Source organism: Pleurodeles waltl, chromosome 10 (genome assembly GCF_031143425.1).
Source record: "Pleurodeles waltl isolate 20211129_DDA chromosome 10, aPleWal1.hap1.20221129, whole genome shotgun sequence".
NCBI classification, from domain to species: domain Eukaryota; kingdom Metazoa; phylum Chordata; class Amphibia; order Caudata; family Salamandridae; genus Pleurodeles; species Pleurodeles waltl.
This window is the reverse complement of record NC_090449.1, coordinates 58,515,845-58,543,179: the sequence shown is the minus strand read 5'-3', so window position 1 is coordinate 58,543,179 and position 27,335 is coordinate 58,515,845. Positions and strand designations below refer to the sequence as shown.

Sequence of the window (27,335 nt, the reverse complement as noted above, 5' to 3'; positions counted from 1 at the left end):
GGAAAATATATAAATTCGGTGTTTTACAGCCGAATTACAATTCCATCATTTGCAGTCCTAGGAAATCCGCAATCTTAATCACAATTTTTCTCGAATTTCAAAAGAGAGAATGGGATGCGCACCATAATTTGATGTTGAAGATTAAAAGCTAACTTGAGTCTCTGTTAAATCTCTATCATGTATCATTGCTGTCTTTAATTAAATATGATTTTAAGATCATTAGTAACCCTAATTCTGAAGCCATTTGTTAATATTCCAGGAAATCTGGAGGAGGGGAACAGCAAGTAAGGGGATGGGCACTGCTTGAAAGGCAGAGTCTCCAAGCTGTCCAGTTACATAAGAGCACTAAATTGTAATAACACTATAGGCCTTTCAGTGTAATAGCAGGCTAGCACTCGACATTGCTTTGCTTTTAGAAGTCTACATAGGCTTTTTGATTGCTGTTTTGTGCTAAACGAGATGCTCTTTACGGCTCACGCCAAATTCATGGACTGGTTATCCTGTTCAGACAGTTCTTGCCTCAGAAATATATTTTCTTAGTAATCCCATCGTCCCCTTTTTGAGTGTCTTGGAGGATTCTCTTGTTGACAAACTTGAGAAAGCTTCTGAAGTCCCCATGTGAGTTGCTCAGGTTAAGATTTTCCAATTATTTTGTTCCAAGCAACAGTGAAAAGTATTAGCTAAGTCTCCAGGTTTGAGCAACAAGACTTGACTGACAAAACACAGTTTTGAAAAAAAAAATGCAAAAACAACCACAAATTCAAAACCATGCTCCCTTAAATTTTAACACCGCAGGCTAGGTATGAACCAAAGCACTTTGGACAAACAGTGTTCCCTGAGCATTGTTTCTTGTATCCATCTCGCTCAAGATTGGGCACTGTCACCTAGGCAGTATCACCCAAGTAGGGTTGACACTCACAGGTAATGTTTTTTTTAACTGGTTGGTTTTGCTTTCAGCCCTGCAGCATCCCAGGTAAATAAATATCCGCCATTTGACATTGTAGTATTCATATGCGTGACACCTGGAAGGCTGGTGTATATATCTGCAACCTATCATCAGAAGGTGATGATAGTCATTTGCAGGCAGCATTTGTACCCAGGAGCAAGCCCTGGCCTTGTCTGATGGTGGGTTTAACCAGCCTGTTTGCATGCCACTCTAGTTGCTCCTTGAGACTGAGAAGGAAAGGAATGAGTGATGGGTTCCTTCACGTGTCTCAATGCGGGTAGATCTTCAGCTTCAGTGTAGGTGACATATCAGTTGATGTCAACACCCAGGAACCATACTGCAGGGGTTTAAAACTGTATTTTAGCTTTCCCTGGACACTTTCAGGCTTATATACCAACAAACCATTCTAAATTAGCTAAAAAGAGCCTGCATGTTACTCTTTCCAAAACTCCTGTACCCAGAGTGCCCTCAAATCACTTATTTCAGCCATAGGACATGATCTACAAAACGTAAGAAGTTTTTGCATGGGTTCTTCTGAACTCTTCCTAACTGCTACTTAAGGATCGGTGGTTGCCCTGTTGCTAAAACACAATGAAGGGCTCTGCATGGTACCATACCTGCCAGCTTCAGAGTCCTGTCACAGATACCTGATCTTTCTAATTTAATAGTCTGTGGCCAAACCGTGGCATCATTGAATCCAACAGTACACCTGGTCTCCTTCAAGCCAGGTTCTGCCCAGGATGGTTACCATGTTCACATTGGTAGCAGTCCTAGATTTGAGATACCATGGGGATGTCAGTATTTTTTACAACCCTATTGCTATTTAGTCCGTCTTCCATGTTCATCACTATCGACCATAAGGTGTTGCTTCCCTTTCTTCCTTCAGTTGGGTTTATGACACCATATTGGACTGGGCAAAAACATTCCTAATTGACCATTGTCAGCAAGTAATCCTAACTCCCTTTCAGTTCAACCACTAGGAGACAATCATGCCGAGCTCCACAGGAGTTGGTCTTTGCCACACTTTGTTTTACTGGCTGCTATCAGTTTTTTGTACAGTCTGTCAGGTTTTTTTTTTTTTTTTTTTTTCCCGTAAATATGTAAGCAGAGGATACCCACGTTCTTCTGAAAGTGTGGAACGATTGACTTGTACTGACCTGGAGTAGGAGAGGGATCACGCTATTGTGTCTGTAGTTGATTTGCAGTCGATGTCCATTCAAATGAATGCATGATAGTCCCTTTCCATTCAATTCAGAAAAATTCTGCCACTGTCTCCTTTAATCAACAAACACAGTTAATCCATGAATTCCTGCCGAAACAAATCTCCTGGGTTGAGAAGCTTTTTCGATCCTGGCTGCTCTGCTACGGGAAATGGTCAGGGTGAAGAAATGACTAGACTAGATCCCTGGAAGATTTAGGAGGGCTTTAACAACCCGGCTTTACCTCCAGTTGGATTGCTGGGTCTCGGTCTGTTTGATTTTATTTGTTTTTTTTTAGTGCCACATAGCCCATGGCATAGATTGTGCATTTCAAAACTTATCATCTTAAACTGGTGCTGGAGTAAGTATCCCAGGGCGGGGAGGGTTTGCTGGAAAGAGGTTTAGAAAATTTGAAATCCTTTTTTGAGGGTGGAAGTTCTCCTGCAAATTAATCTACAGCAGGAAAAAAATAACTCGGGGCCCAGAAAGATCCGAAAAGATTGTGTTGTATTAGGTCTCCAACGTGAATTTGCAAGTTATGATACAAAGTTTCAGATTCAGAACCTAATTGACATGTTGACATGTTGAGCTATTAATAAAATGGGAAGAGTAAGTTATTTTTCCTGTTAAAGTTGATTACTTCAGCAGGCTATTTGGGTTGAGCCTCTGACCACTCATTCTAGCCTGGAATATTTTTTCTGATTTCCCAACATCAGTTTGCACTTCCCCGTCCAATATGAGTGAGTTTGTAGTCCTCTTTCAGAATCATTGCGAAAATGTGGCATTTTTAGGATATGAGCACATACACACCCCACATACAAACCAAGCGTTAAAGGTTTTTTTTGTCTGTCTATTTTAAACCACAGCTCAATGTCACTGAAAACAAAAATACTGTCAGCTGGACAAACTTATGAAAATTTGTCTCATTCGTCATAATGTTAAATTTACAAATCTGCCAGAAGAGAAAACACCGAACAGGCAGGTCTCCTAAGTGACGAGCATTGGACAGAAACAGTTGTCCTAGCAGCTTCATGGTGGAGAAGCCAGCCCTTTGTCCTTCTAGATTTTCAGTTCTTGCACAGATCTTGTGGTCTTTTCAACTAGACTTTGACATTTTTACTGAAAATTTTAATGATAATTCATTTTTGTGTAGCGCCAGTACTGCATCTCTAAGCACTGTAAATAACAGCTGTTTCTCAGTTTTTATGGCACTTGGTGTGTCTGCCTCCGAAGGATGGGAGGACTCAGTTTGTTTCAGACATGTCACCTGCAAATCACAGCAGATACCCGGTGTGAGCATGGACTCTGTGATGTGCTATCTTCTGCGTGTGAGAGAAGCTTGCACGTCTGCTGCACGTGAAGCCTCTTCACTTTGTGCATGCACTGCTGTTTCCTAGCGCCTGGTCTTACACTGCTGCTGCTCATGCTGACCTTCATCTCAGTAAAGTGGGTGCCTGCATATCCGCTCCTGCGTTGTATCGTGTCTGGGAAGAACCTGTATTGCTATTATTCAGGACAGAACTGTCCTGATCTGCATTTCTGTGTGGCGGTGTGTGTACTCTCTTTTTAGGCCTAGTGTTGACCATATATTTTGAATTTATGATATTATATGTATTATACACTTATTTATAGTGGCTTTCTGTCAGCCCTCCTTAGTCATTAGTTTGTTGTCATTCACTTTTTCCTTCCGCCTACTACAGCATAGAGCATGTGGTATAGATCAGCCTACTTCACCTATTGGCCACCTACACTGAGTGACAGCATTCTGGTCGTATATCCGTACACTAAGGCGGTCCCTTCAGTACCAGGGACTAAAACCAATAAACATATTTAAGATTAGCTGATATGTTCTTTTTTTAATCAGTTTTAGACATCCCCTTCAGCAATGAAGTTGAACAAAAAAAATGACAAAACCAGCACTGAGAAATCCAACATTTCTTTTGGAACTGTAATAATATTCTTTGCCAAAATGTCATCACCTATGGTATCTATTCGATGTGCAGTCATTCAAAATTCTTAAAGGATTTCTTCCACCTCACAAGTTTGTAAACTCAGTGCTAATTCTAAGAGTTGTGGTGCCTCCTCTCTGGCAGCTGGAATTAATTTCAGCTTCGGTATTCTGCATACTATTTCTGATGTACAAATCAAAAGGTATACACAGTTCCAGGGGGGAAAAGAGGGAAACGAAGGTTCCTGAAAAACCAAATGATTCGGAACAAGAGCCCTCACTCACCAATTGGTGACATGCTTCATCATTGGGCTATGCTCCTCGTCAGGCCGGCACTGCAATGCCTGACGGGCCCCACAAGGGGGCTCTTTGTCGGAGATCTTTTATCAATAAACCTACCTAATCCTAAAGTCATCTGTAGCCTATAATATAGAGTATTTTATTTGCAGGGACCCTCCACGTATTAGCAGATGGGCCCCATCGGGTAAAGCACCAACATAACGTAGTCCAATATGGTTTGTATTATCGCCACGACTCGCGGTTATACCTGCCCCAACGCGGTGCTCCCGGAAATAAGATACTCTATATCAGTGTTGTCCAACCTTTTTATCGCCGCGGACCGGTAAATGTCTGATAATTTTTCCGTGGCCCGCTTAGGAGGGCGCAATGCTCTGCGCCTCGGCCGCCCGCCACAGTGAAATGAAGTTGAAGTTCCTCGGGCGGCCCGGTGCCGATTGATCCATGGACCGGCACCGGTCCGCGGCCCGGGGGTTGGGGAACACTGCTCTATATTATAGGCTATAGATGACTTTAGGTTTAGGTAGGTTTATTGGTCCTGAAGAATCGCACTAGATCTTATAGACTAAAAAGCGAGAAACATGTTGACCTTTATTTACTAGCAGTAGAGGGGGGGCCTGTACGTGCACACACTACACTCCAAGTTGAGAGAGCTAGTGCCAGTTATCAACACTTTTTGGGGGAGATTAGACCTTATCTTGTTCTCTCCCCTCACTCTTGTTTTTAATCATGACAGGGGTTAGATATCTTAATAAACCATTTTTTACCTCTAGTCATTTTTAACAGCACAACTTTCTCTTTATATATACCAATCCTACACGACAGTATACACTGACCGGCAACAATTTACTGATAAAAGATCTCCGGCAAAGAGCCCCTTTGTGGGGCCCGTCAGGCATTGCAGTGCCGGACTGACGAGGAGCATAGCCCAATGATGAAGCATGTCACCAATTGGTGAGTGAGGGCTCTTGTTTCGAATTATTTGGTTTTTCAGGAACCTTCGTTTCCCTTTTTTCCCCCCTGAGGGATAGGGACCCTTTTTCCCAGTGGAACTGTGAATACCTTTTGATTTGTACGTTTGATTATACGGAAGTATTATACACAGGACCAGGATTAATTTTCCGAACCTCCCATATTTTTCAAGCCCCTCTCCCTTTTTGTTTTTTTAAACTATTTCTGGTGACCAGTACCCTGGTCCCTTTGCGTGATATTGTCGACTAAGGCGCACCTTTCTGTAGAATCAGTCTGGTCTGGCTGGCTAGGCTATCTAAGATCTTTGTCCATCCTGGGCAGTGCTCCACTGCTTTGCAGATAGGTTTGTCTTCTATGAGTCTCATACATCTACACATAGATGGGCCCCAGCGTGATGCGGCATCTCTCCATCACATTTATGTGCGCTTGGTGCCAATAAGAGCACTTATATCCAAACCCTAAGCTTGCACTCTGCAGCTTGGATGTCTTTGCCGCTTATTCGTCTGTGGACTGACTAATGAAATGATCAACAGTTCTTCTGATTTGGCAACTCCAGAACTGGGGCAGGCATCAGCCACTAAATCTACTACGAGGCACACTCCACAGCGCGATAGACTTTGGCCTCCTTTCGCTTTAACTTGTGTGGCACGCTTTCACAAAGGGTTCTGTATTTCGTGTTGTGTGTTTGAGGGAAGGGGTATGAGGGGTTGACCTTTAGGTGGGCATTGATCCTTGTGAGAAAGCCCCTCCCACAAGTCGTACTCAATTGTTGAACTTGTGTCCATGTGGGATCCTTTGGCTCCGCTGGCCTACCCTGCTTTTGTGGTTTAAAAATCACATCTTTATTCTTACTCAGAACTGCATTGCATGCTCTAGGCCGAAATTGTTGCCCCCTGCACATCTGTGGCTGGTCCACAGATGTGAGTGATAGTGGCATAACAAAACTTGAAGGCCCCCTGCAAAGTATGGAGCCCCTCACCCATTCAGGCCAGGGTACTGTGCTGAGGCCCTTGCACCGCAGGGACTGTGGGGGCCTTTGTTATACCACTGATGAGTGACATTTTTGTATTCCAAAGCTCATGCCTCTTCAGCTTCACAGGCTTTACAGTCTTGCTTTAATTGTTTTCTCACGTCAAAACTAATTTGCCCAGGGCTCGTTCATGTCTGAGGCGGCATGATGAACAAAACACAGATGGATTGGATTGCAGCCCAGGGTAATTACCAGGGTCTCAGATTAATTTGAACAGTGCACCCAGTGCGACGCCCCAAGTGAGACGGAGGTGCCCAGAAATGGGTCCCATATTCGCTGTGCCATAGAGCTCCAGCTTCAACCTACTGACGAGGCCCAGATGGGCAGAAACTGGTCTGGGGTTCCTCGTGGCTCTCTTCAGAGGGAACTTGGTCCAGCAGTAAGAAAGAAAATATTCGTATACCAGCCGCACTAAGGCTGATTTTCGAATGCCTGTCTGAGGTGGCACGGTTGGCATAAAGTTGCAGTACTGGATTGCATAATAGAATAATAACTAGTGGCTGAGATTAACGAAGCAATCCACCCATCATTTTTTTGTTTTCCTAGCTTCATCAGTAGCATTGACCATGGGGCACCTGTTTGCCATCTCGGAGTCACAGCGGGCACATCAGAAGCATTTTGGTAGTCCATTCCCTTTCTTGAGTTTCTTTTTCATTCTTTTTTTAGTGCTACTCATTCCAAGTATGTCTGAGTGCTTTACATCACACGCACACATTTTAAATTGACAATAAATCGTACAAGTGTGTAAATCCATTTATAGGATTGTAATTATATTTATATAACGCTTGCTACCCTTAACAAGGCATCAAAGTGCTTTTCAGCGGTGGCACGCTACTTGGGGACCCAGAAGGGATTAGTGGTATAGTAATCTAGGGAAACATAACGATGAGTTACAGATAGGGAGGATTACAATTTGTAGGAGTCACATGTCCTTCATAGATCACAGTTCTGTATTAGAAGTGTTGCAATTTATGAACTGCAAGTAACAAAAGGATCTGTGTTAAAATCAGTAATTCACGCACCTTTTTACATAAAATTAAAATTAAAAAGTCAGCCGTATTTACAAGGTGTGCTTTGCAGAAAACACATTAATCCATGTCCCACTTTGAGTCAAAACTGGGACTACACAAAACCTTAATCTCTCCACCAAGGTCATTAATCACTAGAGTTATCTTACCATTACTATTCTGTGAGATTCACTAAACACAAAGATCTCTGCAGCAGGTGCCTTAACCACAATAAGATATTTTAAAATGTAGTCTTTGCAACCAGTTAAGCTGAAACATATTTACTGTCCTGCTTCTCCTTGTTGGCAATTTTTTTGTAGCAGATTTTTGTTTTTAAAATGTATAAATTGACTGTCGGACTGCTTTCATGACTCTTCCCCTTGTGAATCTACACCCTTTCCATAGCCACACCTTGACCCCCAAATTCTGGGTTCCCAAAGTAAAGATTTTCCTTGCCAATTCCAGCACTGCTATAAGGATTATTTATATATGGACAATGTATTTCCGGCTAAGACCGTCCATAACACTGCACGTACCAAGAAGTCCTCTTGGTTTTCTCCTAAGATACAGCAACATAAAAAGATGTGTAAACAGTTAGAAAGGAAATGGGGAAAGCCTATGACGATGACTCTAAATGTGAATACAGGGCAGCATTTAGAGACTATCATGCAGAAATTAAAACCGCGCATGGACTGTTCTATGCTGCCAGAATAGAACAATCCTCCAATTCTCCTAAAGAAATCTTTACAATTTTTAAAGAATTAACTCAAGACCCTTCTCCTTGCAGCCCAATTCAAGCATCTTCGGAGCACAGTAACAATTTGGCAGCTTTCTTTCATGATAAAGTTCTTAATATTCAACGAGGCTTCTCCCACCTCTCCGCACAAGATGCCACTACGGCATTTCAAGACCCTTCGAATGTCACTTTTATAGCGTTTCAGCCCCTGACTGACAACCTAGTTCTCGATCTCCTATGCACTATAAAATCAGGCTCTCCCCTTGATCCGGCCCACCGTCTATATTAATCCTCAGCGCCGACGTTGTTGTGGCAGTTCTAACTGGGATTCTCAATAATTCTCTCACCTCTGGTTAGCTTCCACAAAACTCGAAACATGCTAAATAACCTTCCTTTAAAAAGCCTAGGCTTGATCCGAGGTCATTGAGCTATTATAGACCAATTGCCCTTCTGCTGATAAAATCTAAAATTATCGAAAAACATGTTAATAAACAAATTTCAGGCTTTCTCAAGTATTACAATCTTCTGCATCACGCTCAGATGGGTTTCAGACCTTTGCATAGCACAGAATCTGCCCTGTTGGCGGTTACTGAGGACACCCATCAACACTTGGATTCAGGTGGCTATGCAGCAATTATCCTTTTGGATCTGAGTGCTGCATTCGATACTGTAGATCATAATATTCTCCTTCAGAGAAGCTCTTGGATGGGCTTTTCAGGGACCCCATTTGAGTGGCTCTCTGACTTTCTGAAGGACAGGACCATTCAAGTCCTAGATCAATCTTTTTTTTCTAAACCTCTGCGACTCCGTTGTGGGGTGCCACAGGTCTCCTCTCTGAGCCCTACTCTTTTTAACATTTATATGTTCCCCCCCCCCCCCCCCCCCTGCCAAGAATAATTGAACTACATAGGCTATCTCTAGTATCTTATGCGGATGATACTCAGTTGGTCTACTCCTTCTCTGCTAAGAATACCCAACAGGCTACCTTATCTTCCTGTCTCTCAGATATCGCCAAATGGATGATAGAGAGCAAGCTTAAGCTCAACGATGGGAAAACAGAAGTTATGATCGTCGGGAATCCTTCCTTACTTAGGTCCCCATCCTTAGCAGTGAACTTGCCTAAGGATCTACCTCTGCCTAAAGATTCCATAAAAAGCTTGGGCTTTTGGCTAGACCCGCACCTTACAATGGAATGCCGTTCTGATAAACTAGCTGCTATCTGTTTCGGTTATCTAAGAACCGTTGGGAAAATCTTTAAATGACTTCTTCTTTCAGTTAAAAGACTTCTTATTCAGGCTCTTACATTTTAACGTCTCGATTATGGGAACCGATTATGGGAACGTACTGCTCCTGAGCTCTCCTTTGCATGTTCTAAAGAGACTTCAGGTGGTGCAGAACGCCGCTGCTCGCCTACACAGACACCCCCAGAAATTCATCTGCCACTCCAGCCTTTTCTTCCCTCCATTGGCTTCTGATTGAACACGCGTTATTTTTAAAGCTATGTGTTTTTTATTCACCGAGCCCTTCGAAATAAGGGTCCAGTCCTCCTCAGACGAATGATCACTCCCTGTACCTCCTGGAGAATACTTAGATCTTCTTCAGCTTTTTTAATTAACTCCTTTCGTGCTACGAAAGTTAGATGGGGGTAGATCCTTCGCCTGTAGAGCAGCTAAGATCTGGAACTCCCTCTCCTTGGAACTTGGTCATCACATGTCAGAATCTTCTTTTCGTAGAAAATTGAAAACTGCATTGTTCCCTGTTTAGGTCTGTTTCTCTTACCTAGTGATCTTCCTCAGCGCTGGGAGGCCTTTGAGTAGCCATGTGCTCTACAAATCCTCAAAACGAAACTATGTATACACACAACCCTGCCCCTCAACAGTAGCAAAGCAGTTTCAACCCTGGGACATAGCTTCGTTGATGGGGTGGGACACCACTTAATACGTTTTTAGTCCTGCCTTGGCAAAGTCAGATCGACGGTGCAGATCCATGAAAATATTTATCAATATTTTTTTTAAAGTGCATTTTTGTAACATGTGGAAGCTTTTCACCTTAGTAATTCAGATCACATCACTGCAGTTCCCAAAAGTAATAGTTTGAAAACATTAACTTGGAAATATTGAGTGCTTCCTCCCCCATGCTGATAATGCCGCTAGTTAAATCACGCTGAAGTACACAAGAAAGTGATGGATGAAATGTTTGTGGGTATTCTGGTGGTACTGATTCCAGGGAGAGCTATCCTTACACTGGTGAATGCGCGGTTGGTTTAGATATAGGGCCTGCTTATGAACTTCGTGGATGGGATGATCCGTCACAAAGGTGACGGTTATCCCGTCCGCCATATTACAGGTCGCATTATATCCCATGAAACCTGTAAAGCAGCGGGCAGGATATCTGCCACTTTTGTGATGGAGTATCCCACCCGCCAAGGTTGTAATCATGCCCATAGTTATGCCAAGAATAAGAACATCTGAGATATCTGCTGCTAAATGTGGGTGGCAACCTTTTGTGGGCAGTGTGTGTGCCCAGCTTGTGGCACTTAGTGGTTTATCGCCTGTAGTTAGTGAGGCACTAAAATTCAGACCCATTTGGGCTGTTAACCCTCTAGACAGGGAACTCAAGTAAGTAGTGATCAGCTTTCATTTGTTATATCTCATAATGTGCTCGAACGTATCCATGATAGACCTGATAAACACATGTGCGAGGTCTTTAGAACAGATGTAACTTCTTATGATGTCACTTCCTGTAATGTCATGCATAGTATGAGTTGCACATAGGCTTTCCTGGTTAGTCCCCCCCACTGCTTTTTTAGGACTTGTGCCCTGATTGTCCACTGCAGTGTCACACTATTTGTGTGGACTAATTCTGTGGATTTTGTGCCCAGGGGACTGGCTTGTGACCAGGGGACTGGCTTGTGACAGTGCTGTGTCCCACCAGTGGCCCGTATTCCTAGCCACAAAATAAGGTGGTAGTACACATGGGCGATCATTACTCATGTGGTAGTCTGAGCAGAGGGGCCAATGATTTGAAAGATCCATTTAGTGAAAAAGCAGCAATCCAGTTAATGTTTGCCCAATTATGCACCAGCAGTACAGTTTGCAGAATGACCCTTTTGGATGTAATCTGGTTTGGTATTGCCCTCCTGTGACTTCATTCCCAGCCCTGGATTTGGTACTGTCTGAGCCGCCAGAGGTCCACGCGCTCTCGTAGGAGTTTATATTGGGAAGCCCCGGTGGGCCAGTCGGCTTCACTCTGCAGGCCCCTCTGCATCCTGCTCTTGCAATTCTGCACCAAGTGCCTGCGAAGAGCATCAGCCAAAAATACATTCAGAGCCCACGCGGTGATTTAATGAGCGTGGGGGTGCGCAGCACGTGCCGAGCTGGTGAAAACCCTTTCTCGCTGGCACTGGTGTCACCTCAGCATCGATTCCGAGAGAGGCGGCACGTGGGCGTCATGAAGGGGGAAGCCGTTCCATGGCGGAAAGGGGGGACCTGGGAAAGCGGGATGACACAGAGCTGGCGCGCGGCAGCTGCAGGGCGGCCTTTGTAATGGGCGAGGTGGGCCCTGGCCCAGGGCGCCAATATTCTGAGGGGCGCAGGGAGCTGTGTGCATTGCCATTATGCCAACACAAGCGCCCTTCGCCTCTTGCCCCAGCCTTTTCCTTGTTCCTGCCAGTTCGATTCTGTCTGCTTTTCCATTTTAAAGTGGTTTTAATTATATTACCACGGTTGAGGTTTTTAACTCTCATTTGGTCCCTTCCTTGCCTTCACCCTCTGTCCCCCGCTGACACATCAACAAAGCCATTATCTGCCCGAGGCAGCTCAGGCATCCCTGATTTAGGAGAGCTGGGGGGAGTCCGGGGATCCTGCACTGACTGGCGAACACAAAGGGACCCCCCGCTGCCCCATTTAACTCACTACTATCAGCAAGGGCGCCACATTTCTCTCCGCCCAGGGCGCCGTCTTCGCTCAGCCGGCTCTGGGCAGCTGCCTCGGTCTCTACTTATCTAATGATTTCCAGGGTGTGGAGACCTAATCACATTCTTCTACTCAGTAGATTACTAGGGGTCTGGGTGGTGGTGGGGGCTAAGCATTTACTATCCCACGCAGGGCGTCAAAGCGCTTTTGCACCCAGGTGGCCCGCTACACCTTGCGGGTGTGTGGTTAAAAGTGAGTGTTCTTTGCTTTGAGCCTGTGTGGGAGGTGTGTCCATGTGATGCGTGACGTCCGCGGAGCTGTGGTAATCGTGATATGGGACGCAGCGCTAGAAGGTGTGATAGATGAGGAAATGTGTGAAATAGATGCAATTTTTTAATTTTGTATTATAATGGCAGCCCCGTTTATCCCTGCAGGTCCCTTGATTGTTTGGTAGTTTATCTTTTATGTTCTAGAAAATATGTCCTGTGTTGCCTGTGGCAGAGAGAGTCAAATCTGTGACGTAAAGGCTCAGGGAGAGGTAACCTGTTTATAAAGAGTGATGGGGTATCCGAGATCGGCCTGAATAGACTGTGGTACAGTCCTCCTTTATCTAATTGTCATCGTGTGATGCCAGCTAATGATATTTCCCAGTATGTACTGCATTTTAGGATGTGAGTGCTCAGAGAATATGACTATCCGGGGCCTGCACAGTGGACTACCTTAGAGTCCTCGCTGGACCAGCCATTATTGGCAGATCTCTTTGGTATCAGAGGGGCTGCCAGGGTACTATTGAGTGGTTAGTTAAGTGGGCAGATCCAGACTGCATTTATTCCATCCAGTTTCCATCAAGATTCCACAGATTTTTGTTCATACTTTATTCCCCTGTCCCGTTGACGAGGAGGCATCAGGTAATGAACTGGAATATGATATGATGATCTGGATGATATCAAAATAATATTGAGGGGGCCATTGTAAAGATTATATGAATTTTCCTCCTTATTGTGGTTAGGGATAGAAGGTAGGGTAGACATCCTATGGGCCCGATTACAACCTTGGCGGATGTGGTACTCTCACAATTGGGACGGATATCCCACCCACCGCTTTACAAATTCCAAAGATTATAATGGAACCTGTAAAACAGCTGGCAGGTTATTCGTCAAGTTTGGCCAGGGTATCCCATCTGCCAAGGTCATAATCGGGCCCTATGTTTGTGAAGTCTAGGGACCAGAGGTATTATCAGAGTCCTGTATGTCCTTAGGCAGGTTGTCGATCTTCAGGTACATAGTGGCAGCGGGCGCTTGCAGCGTGGATTGGAGAGGCGAAGCTATTAAGTTCCATCTGTATTCAAGGTCATTGTGAGGTTATGTTGGGTGGAGTTCCCCAGTGTAGGCGGAATGCCTGTGTCTATGCTCTTGGTATGGTGTGCTGGTCTTCGCTGTCCATAACTCTCGACCGTGCTCATACTCGCAGAGGGGTTGTCGTTCTGAGAACTGTCCCAGAGTCCGCTGTTGATGTCAATATGTTGGTTGGGAACGTCCTTGGTTTCACCTCTCTTCTGACCTATAAATGCTCCGGCATGCCTTGAATCTTGGCAGCAGCGAGGCCCAGAACGTGGCATCTTGTACCAGAAAAACTAAGCCTTTTACCTATTTCTTATGATTATTAGTATTATCATTTCCTATTCTTATGTGAAATGGCGATCTGTGGTGCTAGCTACAGTGCTTACATTCCATTTGTAGGTATAATGGCCCTTTTCCCTAGGAGGCTGGCTGGGTTTCATCTGAGGAAGGTGGATGCTTGCATAGTTGCTGCCTATGTTGTAACATGTCTGTGAAGGACGTGGTCAGGACATTACTGTCCTGATCTGCATTTGTGTGTGTGTGTGTGTGTACGTACACTCTTTTTAGGTCTAGTGTTACACATATTTTTTGATTTTATGAAATTATATGTATTATACACTTATTTATAGTGGCTTTCTGTCAGTCCTCTTTAGCCATTGGTCTGATGTTGTGTCATTCACATTCTCCTTCCCCCTACAGCTTAGAGCATGTGGCATAGGTCAGCCTATTTCAGCCATTGGCTAACTGCACTGTGAGTGACAGCATTCTTTTCCCTTTGGACAATGTAGTCATGTGAACGTTGAATGTTTAACTACGGATAGAAAGTGAAGATTGGCATTGCGTGCTCTGGGGTGAAGGCAGAGGTGAAGAATTGCTGCAGAATTTTGGATTTGCAAAATTTTACATATTTTGAAGCAGAGGTACCAACATTTAGCCAACTGGCATTACTGAGATTGGCCATTACGAGTGTGAGAATAGCTTGTCATTTTTGTTGCCGTTCAAGCTGTGACAATGAGTCGCAGCGTTTTCATTGTGTAAAAGGTGCTCCTTGTGACTTCATTGGCATGCGATGTCATGGGCAGATTTGAGTCCATAGATACTCATAGAATTCTCCATCCCATTGATGTATCTGGCAGATCACCATGGTATTTGTATCATATGTCGGTAGGCAGGTGTTTGTGTCATGTTTCACAGGTCATGTCTTTACGGTGTTGCACTTTAAGTAGGTAATCATACTCCAATACTCCATGGAGGGATTTAAGGCTCAAATTGCCTAATCATTGTTTTTTTTTTTTTGCAGTTTTCTCTAGCACAAACTCGACCCGAAGTTATTGGAGCATTTTACCTGAGCACCAGTTACAGTACACAAGGACACTTTTTTGTTTTTTGTTTTAGGCACAGATTAAGTGATTTGACCAGGGTCACATGATGTTGAGTCAGTGCTGAGACTCAAACCTGGTTGCCCAGTTCCTCAGTCGACAGCTCTGGCCATTACGTCACATCCTCTCCTAGAACTGTCCTGAGCCGTCCAACTTTAGAATGAGTTGAAATATGTAAAAAGTTTCAATAGTTGATGAATAGTAGTGGTGAAAAGATAGATCCCTGAGGGATGCCACATTAAAGGGTATTAGGCGGCTACAAAGGGTGTTATGAAAACCAAGCTTTGTTTGTCTTTAAAGTAAGATCCAATCCATTTTAGGGCATATTTAAATACTCTGAATTTGAGTCTCTATAATAGCATCTGGTGGTAAACAGTGTTAAATGCTGCTGATAAGTTTAGTAGCAGTAAGACACCCACGCTGTTCTTGTCCACCATGAGCTTTAGGTCGTTACAAATGGATATGAGGACCAACTCCTTGTTTCTGCTTGTTTGAATCCAGACTGGTGGTCAGATATTAAGTTATTTTCCTCAGTACACTGGATATTTAAGTAAAAATGCTCTTTCCAATTGTTTACCTAGGAATGGTCATTGAAGATTGCCCTGTAGTTTGCTGGATTGGATGGGACCAGATATTTCTTCTTGATTGGTGGTAGCTCCGGTAGAAAAGATACTTGTTCCGAGGACTTGTTTAGTAATTATCACTACTTCCCCTGCACAGGTTTGTGCCAAGGTTGTTTTTGGATATATTTTCTTTTTTTGGGGGGGGTAGGGCAGTTTGTTGGGTGCGAAGGCCATCATCCTGATAGGCTGCTAGCATTGATAATGTCATAGAACTGGTTTTGAGAAAGGGGCTGAAGATGGTGAAAGATTGGAGGTTGGTGTTGTCCATCATCATGGTAGTGCTGTTATGCATGGGAGAAGTGTTAGCTGCTTTTTCTTTAAAGTAGTTTTCAATCTTTTCAAATTTTTTGGTCATTTTACACGGAGAATTTTCTGCAGAAGGCTTGCCATCATGGGGTCTCTGGCTTTGACATTCTGAATTGCGTAATTCTGCTTGAATCTTGTGGAATTCCTTTGATGGGCACTCAGCTTCAATTATACCGGGGAGGTTCTGTTATAGCCTTGCGCTACGAGTCTGTAATTTTCATAGCTTGTTTTCCTGCACTTGAGTTGCAGGTTGTTGATTCGTATTTTCATTGTTCTTATCGTAGTTTTTTTTTTGGGGGGGGGGGTGGGGTAACCATTGGTCCTGTTCTTTAGCCATTTCTGGCTGTCTCGTGAAACTGAGATCTAGTTGTAAAAGACAGGTTCTGCCTGAGGTTGAATAGTGATTAGTCTGTTTTTTAAGTTGGGACTTGTGTTGAGAGGTCCAATGTTTTCCAGTGTCTGTGCGTGAATGTGCTGTTTATGGTAGTTGCTATATTAAAGGTGTTATAGATTGGTATGTTGATACTGAAGGTAATGGTGTGGTTGTCCCTCTGTTTGACTGGGGACATGACAATCACCGAGGCATGTCCTACATTGGAGAATAAGAGGTCCAGTGTGAGACTAGCAGAGGAGGCTGAGCCTGATATGATCAGTTGGACGTTAAAGGTTTATTATCATTCAAATGTTTGTTGACCAATCCTTCTGGTCAAACCAAGCGTGATGTCTCCCAGGATGCATAGGTTGAAGTGATTTAGTAAAGTCTTGGTCACTGCGTCTGGCAAGTCATCCTTAAACTTGCATTGCTGGGAGGTGGTCTGTAGATTAAGATGAAAGAACAAGGAATATTGTAGTGAGTAGTGGTGGTGACCTCTCACAGCAAGGATTTACAGCTGTTCATGGTGATGTTTCCAAGCTGACATAGTTGTAAATATTTCTTGCGTGATGACTGCTAGGGCACTTCCAGTTTAGCAGGTAAGATTTTTATTGACAGTGCTGTGGTATGGCTCTGTGGCGATAGGTGCAGAATTCTCAATGAGCCGTGTTTCTGTGACGAAGGTGAGGCCTGGTGTGGATTCTGATAATTTGGCAAATATCTTGTGATGGCTCTTTTTCTTAGTTCTCGTGCTGAAGGGCAGTCTGTTTAGGTGCTGCATCTTTGTTTACCTTGGAGTGCACTTCACCGAGTCCTTACTGCAGACAGATGGACATTTACTCCAAGGGCAGGGGGCTGTTAAACCCACTGTGATGGGCATTATAGGGAGCCTGCACCAAAGTGTCCAGAGAGAGAGCACCATTCTGTTTTGCATAGTTGCTGCTCCATTTTATCTCAACCAATAGGATTGTGAGTTTCAGATCCTTCTAGTTGGCAATGCATTTGCAATATTTAGCAAATGAACTCTTAACACTTCAAAGTAACTCTGCATGTGCTATCTCTGTCTTTTTTTTTTTCTCAGGGGTTAAACAGGTTCTGGACAGTCCTCTTCTCCTCATAGGGCCATGTCAGCTCAGAATTGTTCTTTGATTACCTTGTTTGGTGTATCATGCCAATTATTTTGGAGTGCTTAAATTGCAGAAGACGAAATAATTTACTTTTCAAATTCACTTGTTTGATTGTTCTCATCTTATTGATGTGTTGTATAGAGAAAACATTTTTTGTTATCTTGTTTTTCACTGCAACAACATTTTTTTTAAATGTTTTTATCAGTTCTCGATCTGCAAGTCAGGCTAATTGACTTTCTCAATGTTTATTGATTCTTGTATTCTATTTTCTCGATTATGAAATCGTCATTCTTACTTGGTGGAAATGCCACCTTTTTCCATATTTTCAGGTATTCCAATAAATGTATTGGTATATTTTATAAGTATATAGCTTGAGAGATGTTTCAGTCAACAGAAAGGAGTTGGAGTATACAAGAACTCACAGGCGGATGATAGAGACTATTATTGCGGTAGTCCTCATTTGACAAAGTAGTAAAAATTCAGATTTCAGACTATCACACATTCTGAATACAACTTCTTAATGGTATTTTCCTCATTCTTCCGCTCGTACTCTAATATTGTAGTTTTAGAGTGCTAAGTTTATTTCTTTTCTGTGTCGTATACGTCTCATGGAGAAATATCACAAGTGCTTCAAAAATGCCCTAACGTCTAGGCCTCCAGGCTCCTGGTAGCCCAAGCAAGCAAGGATGCCCATGAGCAGCTCCATCTGCAGTTTTAGCACTTTTATCCTATTACAGGCCCAGGCTGAGGGTAGAGCGCTATGGGACATTCCCATTCAAGTGGAATAACCTTGTGTGAGAAGTTGATGTGCCTCTTCACCAACAGTGACACAAGTAAGCACCCACACTGAAGGAAACCTTGTAGCCATGTGCAGGGATTTGGGGCTGTGTCACTGACAACTTTGAGTGAGTCTTAAATTAACATAGGATTCACTTTTTGGTTATTGTATAAACAGGAGCCTGTTCTACCTTCTGCTCAGGCAGCCTTTGATAGTTGTAGACACATTCAGGATCGATGGGGGCTGTAACTTAAATTGTGTGACTAGTAAGAAGTGGCCAAGCTTTCTTGTTCTGGCAGGACTCGGCGTAGATGTTACCAAAATGGTTAAGCATGGTTGTGGCCGACACAACTGTGCACAGGTGTGATAGTTTAGACTTGGCACAAATGCAGCCAGCGGGATTCAAAACGGGTATTTTGAGCGAACCAAACAGAGGTGTTGTGGAAGGAACCTGGCGAAGTTGCTGCCATAGAAATTTGGCACAACATCTAGGAGCAGAACTCCATAAGGGTTAGTGGGCAGACCGTGGCATGTTTGCTTAGATCCTGGCATAGGTATTAAGAGCGTGACCGGAAGATATTGTGGAAGAGGATGTAGCAATTCCTTCATGACCTGAATATAAACTATAAAAACTCAAATGGCACAATTTCATTTACACACCTATTCCTTCCCCTTCCAGCCGCTGTAGCCTCCACCATGGACAGGATGAAGAAGATCAAGCGGCAGCTATCCATGACCCTGCGGGGCAGCCGTTCAGCCGAAAAGAGTCTGTCCGAACTGACCGAGCAGATCACCATCGAAGAGAACAGCACCAGTGACAATGGTACGTGCGTCTCCATGAAGTGCAGGGAAGTGGTTGGACAGTGTGTGGAGAAATCAAGGGAGTAAATAGGAAGTGGGGAATGAGTAATGGGAAGTTACATTTGATAGTCCATTGGCTGCTACTCAACTGGCACTGGAGATCCTAGAAGCTTGGTTGGTTTGAGTGGGTGGGATTCTAGCTCTGGTGGGAGATACATGGAATGGAAAAACAAGGAACAGCAAATTGGATCTATTACTGAGAGGTAAGCTGGGAGTTCCAGGTGAAGCTGAATCCAAATCCTGGGTTATCCCCATTGGCATGCCACCTGGCCTTGTATCTGATGGAAACCCGTTGACACCATGCCATATGTCGGATGTTCTTCTCGCCTTACTGTCACCATACCTACACACTGATCAGAAAGATATCAGTCCTTGAGCAGATTTTGAAGTGTTATCTCAGGGGAGTTTAATGATCTCCGACACTCCTTTCTGCAATCCACCCCAATACCCCCTAGGCATTATTTCAATGCAGAAACCAATTTGGGCGTGGGTGGACGGTGTATCTTGGAGGCAGTATGCTCAAATGCTACCACTTACTCCCGCCAAGAACTACTACTTGTGTTAAATAAAATAGCAGAGAATACAAGTACCTCCCTAATAGAGTTCCAAATCATCACTGTCCTTCCTCTTATTGCAATTGTAGTTCTCTGTCCCCTGGTAGTACTGACGGAATTACCGCCACTGAGTTTCCTGTTCTATGTTCAGCTCTAGTGTCCACATGCGCTGGACCGCCAAGTCCTGTTGTAGATGCTATTCGTGATAACTACCCGTCCAATTACAATTAAATCGCACCGGAGTTAACTGCTCCTCCACGTGGTTCCATTATTACAGACACCCTTAACTTTTCCATAAATAATATCAAGGATAAAAACACTTCTGTTTGAAAATTTCTGAAGTGCTAAACCCACCCTAGACAGCCTTCAGCTTTTTATAAGTAAGCAAATTCCCATCGTAAGTAGCAGCGGGATCTGCACCACCAACTGTTTAAAAAAGAAAAAAAAAGAATTTTCCATCATATTCCAAGCAATGTTAAGGACCACATTGTCCCTTTTTATAGTACGAGTTTCAATTCCATCCAAGGTGCAATTGAATTAAAAACTGTTTTCTACTGTAATATTATGAAATAAGTGCTAACTTCTATCTTAAGTAGCACAGTAGTTAAATATACTCTGTCCCCGGTGCTATAATTTTAATATCAACAAGCTCTAAAGTTCATTCTAAGCAGTTTTGTAATTAAATTCTTCTCTCCTATGTCCTGTTACTAAAGAAATACTAAATTTCTTCTTAAAAAGCAGTGGTAATAGGCATCCTCTCCTCACGTCTTTGAGCTGAGCATTAAACTCATCCCAGTACCCCTGGGGTTAAAGATGTCTCCTCTGCTCTTTAATTGCACAAGCGCTAAATCCAATCCTATGTACCACAGGGAGCAAGCACGGATCCCTTCCATTGTGTTTGTGAACAAGTTCTACACCCTGAAATACATAGAATGGGATTTAAATGTCTCTGTCCTCCATTGGGTTATTTTGCAAGTGGTAGATCCGGGCCTGTGTAGAATGGGAAGTATTTACCGCTTCCCACCATTGTGTTTATAAACAAGTACTAGATCCCACCATACATAAAAAGAAAGTAAATACCTCACGCCTCAGTTGTATTTATAAAAGAGTACTAGATCCCATCCTACATGGAAGCAAAATAAATCTCACTCTCGAGTTGTGTGTATAAAGGAGTACTAGATCCCATTCTACATAAAAAGAAAGTAAATAACTCACGCCTCAGTTGTATTTATAAAAGAGTACTAGATCCCATCCTACATGGAAGCGAAATAAATCTCACTCTCCAGTTGTATTTATAAAAGAGTACTAGCCCCATCCTACATAGAAGCAAAATAAATCTCACTCTCTTTAGTTGTATTTATAAAAGAGTACTGGATCCCATCCTACATGGAAGCCAAATAAACCTCACTCTCTCTCCAGTTGTATTTATAAAACAGTACTAGAGCCCATCATAAAGGGAAGCAAAATAAATCTCACTCTCTCGAGTTATGTTTATAAAACAGTACTAGATCCCATCGTACATGGAAGGGAAATAAATCTCACTCCCTCGAGTTACGTTTATAAAACAGTACTAGATCCCATCCTACATGGAAGCGAAATAAATCTCACTCTCCAGTTATATTTATAAAACAGTACTAGATCCCATCCTACATGGAAGCGAAATAAATCTCACTGTCTCTCGAGTTGTATTTATAAAAAAGTACTAGACCCTATCCTATATGAAAGGAATATAAATCTCACTCTCTCCAGTTGTGTTTATAAAAGAGTACTAGATCCCATCCTACATAAAAAGAAAGTAAATACCTCACGCCTCAGTTGCATTTATAAAAGAGTACTAGATCCCATCCTACATAAAAAGAAAGTAAATACCTCACACCTCAGTTGCATTTATAAAAGAGTACTAGACCCCATCCTATATGGAAGTGAAATAAATCTCACTCTCTCTTTCAGTTGTATTTATAAAAGAGTACTAGACCCCATCCTACATGGAAGCAAAATAAATCTTTCTCTCCAGTTGTATTTATAAAAGAGTACTAGATACCATCCTACATGGAAGCGAAATAAATTTTCTCTCTCGAGTTGTGTCTATAAAAGAGTACTAGATCCCGTTCTACATAAAAAGAAAGTAAATAACTCACGCCTCAGTTGTATTTATATAAGAGTACTAGATCCCATCCTACATGGAAGCTAAATAAATCTCTCTTGAGTTGTTTGTAAAAAAAATATTAGATCCCATCCTACATGGAAGCGAAATAAACCTCACTCTCTCCAGTTTTATTTATAAAAGAGTACTAGATCCCATCCTACATGGAAGAAAAATAAATCTCTCTTCAGTTGTATTTATAAAAGAGAACTAGATCCCAACCTACATGGAAGCGAAATAAATCTCACTCTCTAGTTGTATTTATAAAAGTGTACTAGATCTCGTTCTACAGGGAAGAAAATAAATCTCACTCCCCTCAGCTGTGTTTGTAACAAGTAGTAGATCCCAACCCTGGTGGAATAGGATGGGAAGTAAATACCTCTCTCCTCCATAGGGTTAGTTAATAAATGTTCTATCTGATCCAGCATAGAATGCGAAGTAAATCCCACTTGCCTTGAATTATGTTTGTAAACAAGTGCTAGATGCTGTATTATATAGGATGGGAAGTAAATACCTCTCTCCTCCATTCGGCTAGTTAATGGTAAATCTGACTTGAAGATAGAATGAGATGTCTCAATTGTCTCCATTGTGTTGGTAAACAAGGGATAGATCCTTTCCTATAAAGAGGGCAATGAAATCCTACTCCCCTCCACTGTGTTTGTAATTCAGTAGTAGATCCCATCCTGCGTGCAATGAGGAGTAAATACTGCTTACTTCCATTGTGTTACTTACCAAGTCTTGGATCCAATCGTAGGTTGAGTGAGCAGTAGATACCACTCACCCCCATTGTGCTTGTAAACAAGTGCTAGATCCCTTCTACATGCAAGGGATAGTAAATCCTGCATTCCCCTCGTCTCCTTGTAAACAAGTGCTATATCCAGTCCAGTGTGGCATAGGAAGTAGCTATCACTGTTAGTAAACATGTTCCATCAGCGTTGGTATTCAAAGTGATGCTCACCACGTACATGCTAGTCAATCTTCTAAGAAGCAATGAGATTTAGTCCGGGCTTCCTCCTGCGAAATGTTCATTGTTGGATATAAAATAATGTTACTTTGTAACTGTCTTCTGTAAAGTAGTTATTGTAAAAAGTGGAGTTAAACAAAGCATTAGTTTAACTTGGTTTAGCACCAAATCTTTTGGAAATCTATATGTCACAGTTCCCAGATAAACCCCTTCTCATCTTTGTCCCTGTTACATTGTCTCAAAAAATCTTTATTGACTTAAGCACAATCTTGCAATAAAGGACTGTCCCCACAATTGTATCTATGCTGTCAGTAGTAGAGACCGCAGGGCATCCTCAGAGGCGAGGCCAGTCTGTGCTGTCAGGTAAAAGCGGGATGCCACAGGGTGTGTCTTCAAAAGTGAGTGATCTATGGTTTCAGGTAAGGAAGGAAGGCTGCAGGGCACAAAGCGGAGTTCGATTTATGGTGTCAAGTAAGAAAGGGAGGTAACAGAACATGCACACAGGTGAGTTCGATATATGGTACCAGGTAAGAAAAGAAAGCCGCAGGGTGTGCGCACAGGTGAGTTTTGTTTTACCTACCTAGACCGCTGTGCGCAGTGCATGTTTGCCTTATTTTGCCTGTTTAATTGCAAGAGCCTTTTTTGGTTCTGTTGCCTTTTATTTTTCCTTTGTTAATTTTACTTTTTCCTTCCTTTGCTGTCCCCCCTCCCTCTTGAACCCTGTGTTTTATTTTCAACTCCCTTTTGCTTGTTCTCTTCTGGATTTTCATTCTGTTCCACCTTCCACCCAACCGCTTTTATTCCGGCCTACATTGTCCATCTGTATTCTTGTGTCGTGTCCTCTCTACATTGCACTCTAAATCTTCCACCTCTCCCTGGTTCTCTTCTTTGTACTTTCTGCCCCAATCACCTATCTCTTCTCTCAAACAACTACTTCCCACCTTTTTGCATCCCTCGCCTATTACTTCGCACACCTTTTCCCACACTCATGCCCACTCCCATGCTTCTGCTCTCTCCTTTGTTTTCCCACCTTTCATTCACTCCACACATACCATCTGTTAACCCTGTCTCTTGCCTCCTCTTTTGTCTTTCCCAACTCTACACTTTAATTTTCCCCTCCCACATTCGTTCTCTGCATATCCCTGTTCTCCACTGGATCAAAATCAAAACCCCGCTAACGCCACTGGTCACCCTCATGAACCACCTTTTCTGCTCGCTGTACCTCCGTGCATTCCTCTTTCATGGTTGCATCTTCTTGTACCCACTCTTATTCTCCATTGCTACTTGTTGCTTTTGTACTTCATGGCCTCTCCATCCTGCTTTTTCTCTTATTTTCCGGATGCTCTCACTTTTTTCCTATCTGCCCCCTTCACATTACTCTCTCATTTGCCTGCACCATTTGTACCACTCCTATCACCGGGTTTCTCCCTTGTACCTCATTTTGACTTCTTTCTCATTCTTGTTTGTTCTTTCTCTGTCCCAACGATTCACAATCCCCACAAACTGCTGTCTTCTCCATCTGTTCCCCAATGACCCACTCTTTTGGCCATGCGTCTCTCCCTGCCTTCATCCCTTGGTTCTTTTAATGCTTCTCCTATCAAATATCTGCCTTTCGTTAACCTCACTATTTCTTTAAATCCCTTCTCCATCCCTTGCTTCATCCTCTCATTTCATTCCTCTCTTGCTACCCTCTTTGGCACTTTCTCCCCTTGATTTCTTCTTTCCTTCCCCAATGACCATCGTTCTTCACTCAAATTCTGCACATTTTTTCCTCCCCCGTGCTTCTCCATGATCTCCTCATTTTGCCCATTTGCTCAACTTTCAATCTCTGCCCCACCCTCATTCCCTCTCTCTTGCTCTCCTTCTCAACTTCTTTTCCTATTATCTATCCTCTTTATCCTGTGCTTATTTCTCCTCTTCCCCCCATTGTCTCTATGTCCTGTTTTGTTTCTGGACTCCTCATCCATCCCCTCCTTTCTCCTTGGCGTCTGCTCCCAGAACCCATCATGAAGAACGGGAAGCCCCCTACGTCTCACAGCATGCAATCCTTCCTCCACCAGTACGCTGCAAGCACCTTCCAAAAGCCGCCCATCCACCGGCCCCATGGCGCCGTCTGCAAGAGCCTCAGTTCCTACCTGAACCGGAGTGGCCGACTAGGTACTTATCTGCGTCGTCCTATGTGGAGCACGTATCTTCTAGAGTCGAAAGGGTGTGAGTGAGCAAAAGTGAAAATGAAAAAGGGCGTCCCAAATATGGGCTCCTAGATTCCACCCTGGAATTATATTTTGGACGTTTGGCGATATGATTCTGGAATGGCTGTGATGAGTAATACAGTCACAGGAGTTATTATATCTCAGCCATTCCATCAGTCCCTTTACATTATAGTACTGTACATCAGGAGTGCTTACCGCACAGATAAAATGGTAAGTACATTTTTTCAATTTTATGTGTGCATAAAGATATACATGAGCACAGGTGTGTGTGTATATATAATCCTTAAAAACCCTTTACTACCTGTACACGCTAACCCTCTAGTTCCAACTTCAACAACATGTGTATGGTAGCACACGTATATATTTTAAAGTTTAAGACACATAAAACAAACCTACTACTGAAGTAAAGATCTACAATGTAAAAGACTGAAAACCTACCTGTGATTTAATGACTCTCAATGTAAAAATGACATTCTATTCACTCCTGATGTAACTGCTGCAGTGTAATGGTAGCACACCTATACAGGTATTTGTATAACGCTTTTCTGCCATTGGAAGGGCATCCTGTTCCTGCGGGCTCTAAATTCTGTGCATGCCAGGGTCTGAATATGTATGAAGTGTGATATGATTTGTATATGGTTGGGATGCGCTCTAATATGGGAAGGGTATCAGGAAAAGTAGTGGTAATGATGTGGATATATTTTATTGTAGATATGAAATTGGTGTGATTATGCGTAGAATCTAGTTACGATGTAGGTAAAAAGTGACTATACTGTGAGTTAGATGTGGCTATGATTGGTTAGTGCTGTGATTTGAGTTGGATGGAGGTTTATTATGGGTTAGATGTGGCTGTGGTGTGATATGACTATGATGTAGGCTTGATATAATTATGACATGGGTACATTGTGTTTATGAACTGGTTATGCTGGGAGTTTACAACGTTGACATGGGTTGTGTCGTGATGCAGTATTGATTTGAGATTAATGTGGTTATGATAAAGTATGGAGATAATGTTAAATAGTTTTTGGTATGAATACTTCTAATTGCAGATTCCTTACTTTATGAATGTCCCCAGGCTCCACACTGGAACCAGAAGCACTTGCAGTAGCTGCTGCGTGCCCACAGTTTGCACCATTGACCTCTGTTAGGGCTCCATCGCCCCTTTCACACATGACTACATTCAACTACATGAAGGCACCACTCCTGGCTGTGGATGTCAGTACTTCTTTTTCTGCACTCAGATACACAGATCCTGGGCCCCGCTCCTACAGATTTCAGTTGTTCATTGAATTAACACATTCTAAGCTTTGGGAAGGTGTAGGGATGATGCCATCAAAGACGACAGATTTCAAGCTTTGTTGCAAGTTTTGGAAGCAGATGTAGATGATAGTTCCACACAGTGTCTACTTATGGTGCCCTAGGACTAAGCAGGGCTACAAGTTGTGTAACGAATGTTTTTTGATGCACCTAAAGACCTTCAGCAAGGTCAAGATCTACTTCATGAAACGCAAAATGCAAGGTTGGTCGAGGACTCCCTCATTATGTGAGTCTAAGGCGAACCCAAAATGCAGGTCCAAGGACCGGTCAAGAAAGGAGCCCTCCATGCGAAGCTGAAACTGCTTGTTGTCCAAATGTTTCCACTCCAGGTTAAGTTCAGGCAGTTGACAGTAACTGCACCCAACTCACGCTTTCGTGCCCGATTCCAACTCTTGCCAAACGTGGAGCCAATTCTGCCCAAATTCCCCAGCCGTTGTCTTCTCTACTGCAGGTTGTGACCTATAAAGAGCCCATGCTGCAGATTGTTAAGATTCCTTCTCCATATGGTGCACCTTCCACCTCCATAACCCTTCTGGGGCTTTCAGTCAGACTTCCACTGAAGGACCCTTTCCTTTTGCCGAATGACCCTGAATGAAACGAGCCCTTTCTGCCAACAGCAATGTCCCGTGCCTAAATCCCTGTGCTGTGGACTTCCTGGTAATAATTCTTGCAGCACTGGCCCCAGCTTACTGTGCTGGCCTTTATCACAATTTGCAAAATGTCAGTGGCTTGCCTTCCTCTCCTGAGTCACCTTCAGGCCTACCTACATAGGAAAGTAATTAGCTTTGTAGTAGTAGTTGACATGGGGTGAAAATGGTGCACATCTTTGAATTACATCTACCCTTAGAAGAGGCTAAAGCTAACATTTACGTGGGAATTTTGCAACCTGGGCTGTTACCTTCCAGGTATTTCCTGACCGACTCTTCCTGGATGATGGTCAAAGTCTTTATTCATTCCAGCTGTGAGTCGCCTCATTGCAAAGCGTTAAGCAGACCAGCACCAGGCTATCCAAATCCTTTGAAGCAACACCCAGGAATAAAGCTCTGTACCTCTCTTTTGGACAGAGACTTACAGAGAATCAATGATAAGGTCAATAAAGTATTTCCGTCTCCCAGTTTGGCATTATGCTGCCTGAATGTAGTTTCTGTCTTCAGCTGCTACAAACACACAGCCTTTGGGATATAGAATGAGGGTGTTGCTTGCTTTTTCAGAGGACATAATGCAGCACCTTCGCTTAGACGGTACATGGTGTTCCGGACACTGTGAAATATGCTCTACAATCGGAACTGAACTCTACAGATTATGTGG

The 27,335-nt window shown here is 43.1% G+C and overlaps 1 protein-coding gene across 2 annotated transcripts in view; it reads left to right on the top strand.

Moving 5' to 3' along the window:
* CDK16 (cyclin dependent kinase 16) overlaps positions 1-27,335 on the top strand; it is a 202,091-nt gene that overhangs the window by 55,781 nt on the left and 118,975 nt on the right. For both annotated transcript variants that reach the window (XM_069209660.1, XM_069209662.1), the window contains exons 2-3: positions 18,655-18,798; positions 24,496-24,654. In XM_069209660.1, coding sequence (XP_069065761.1) covers positions 18,655-18,798; positions 24,496-24,654 — 303 coding nt within the window. The remainder of the gene's footprint in view (positions 1-18,654; positions 18,799-24,495; positions 24,655-27,335) is intronic.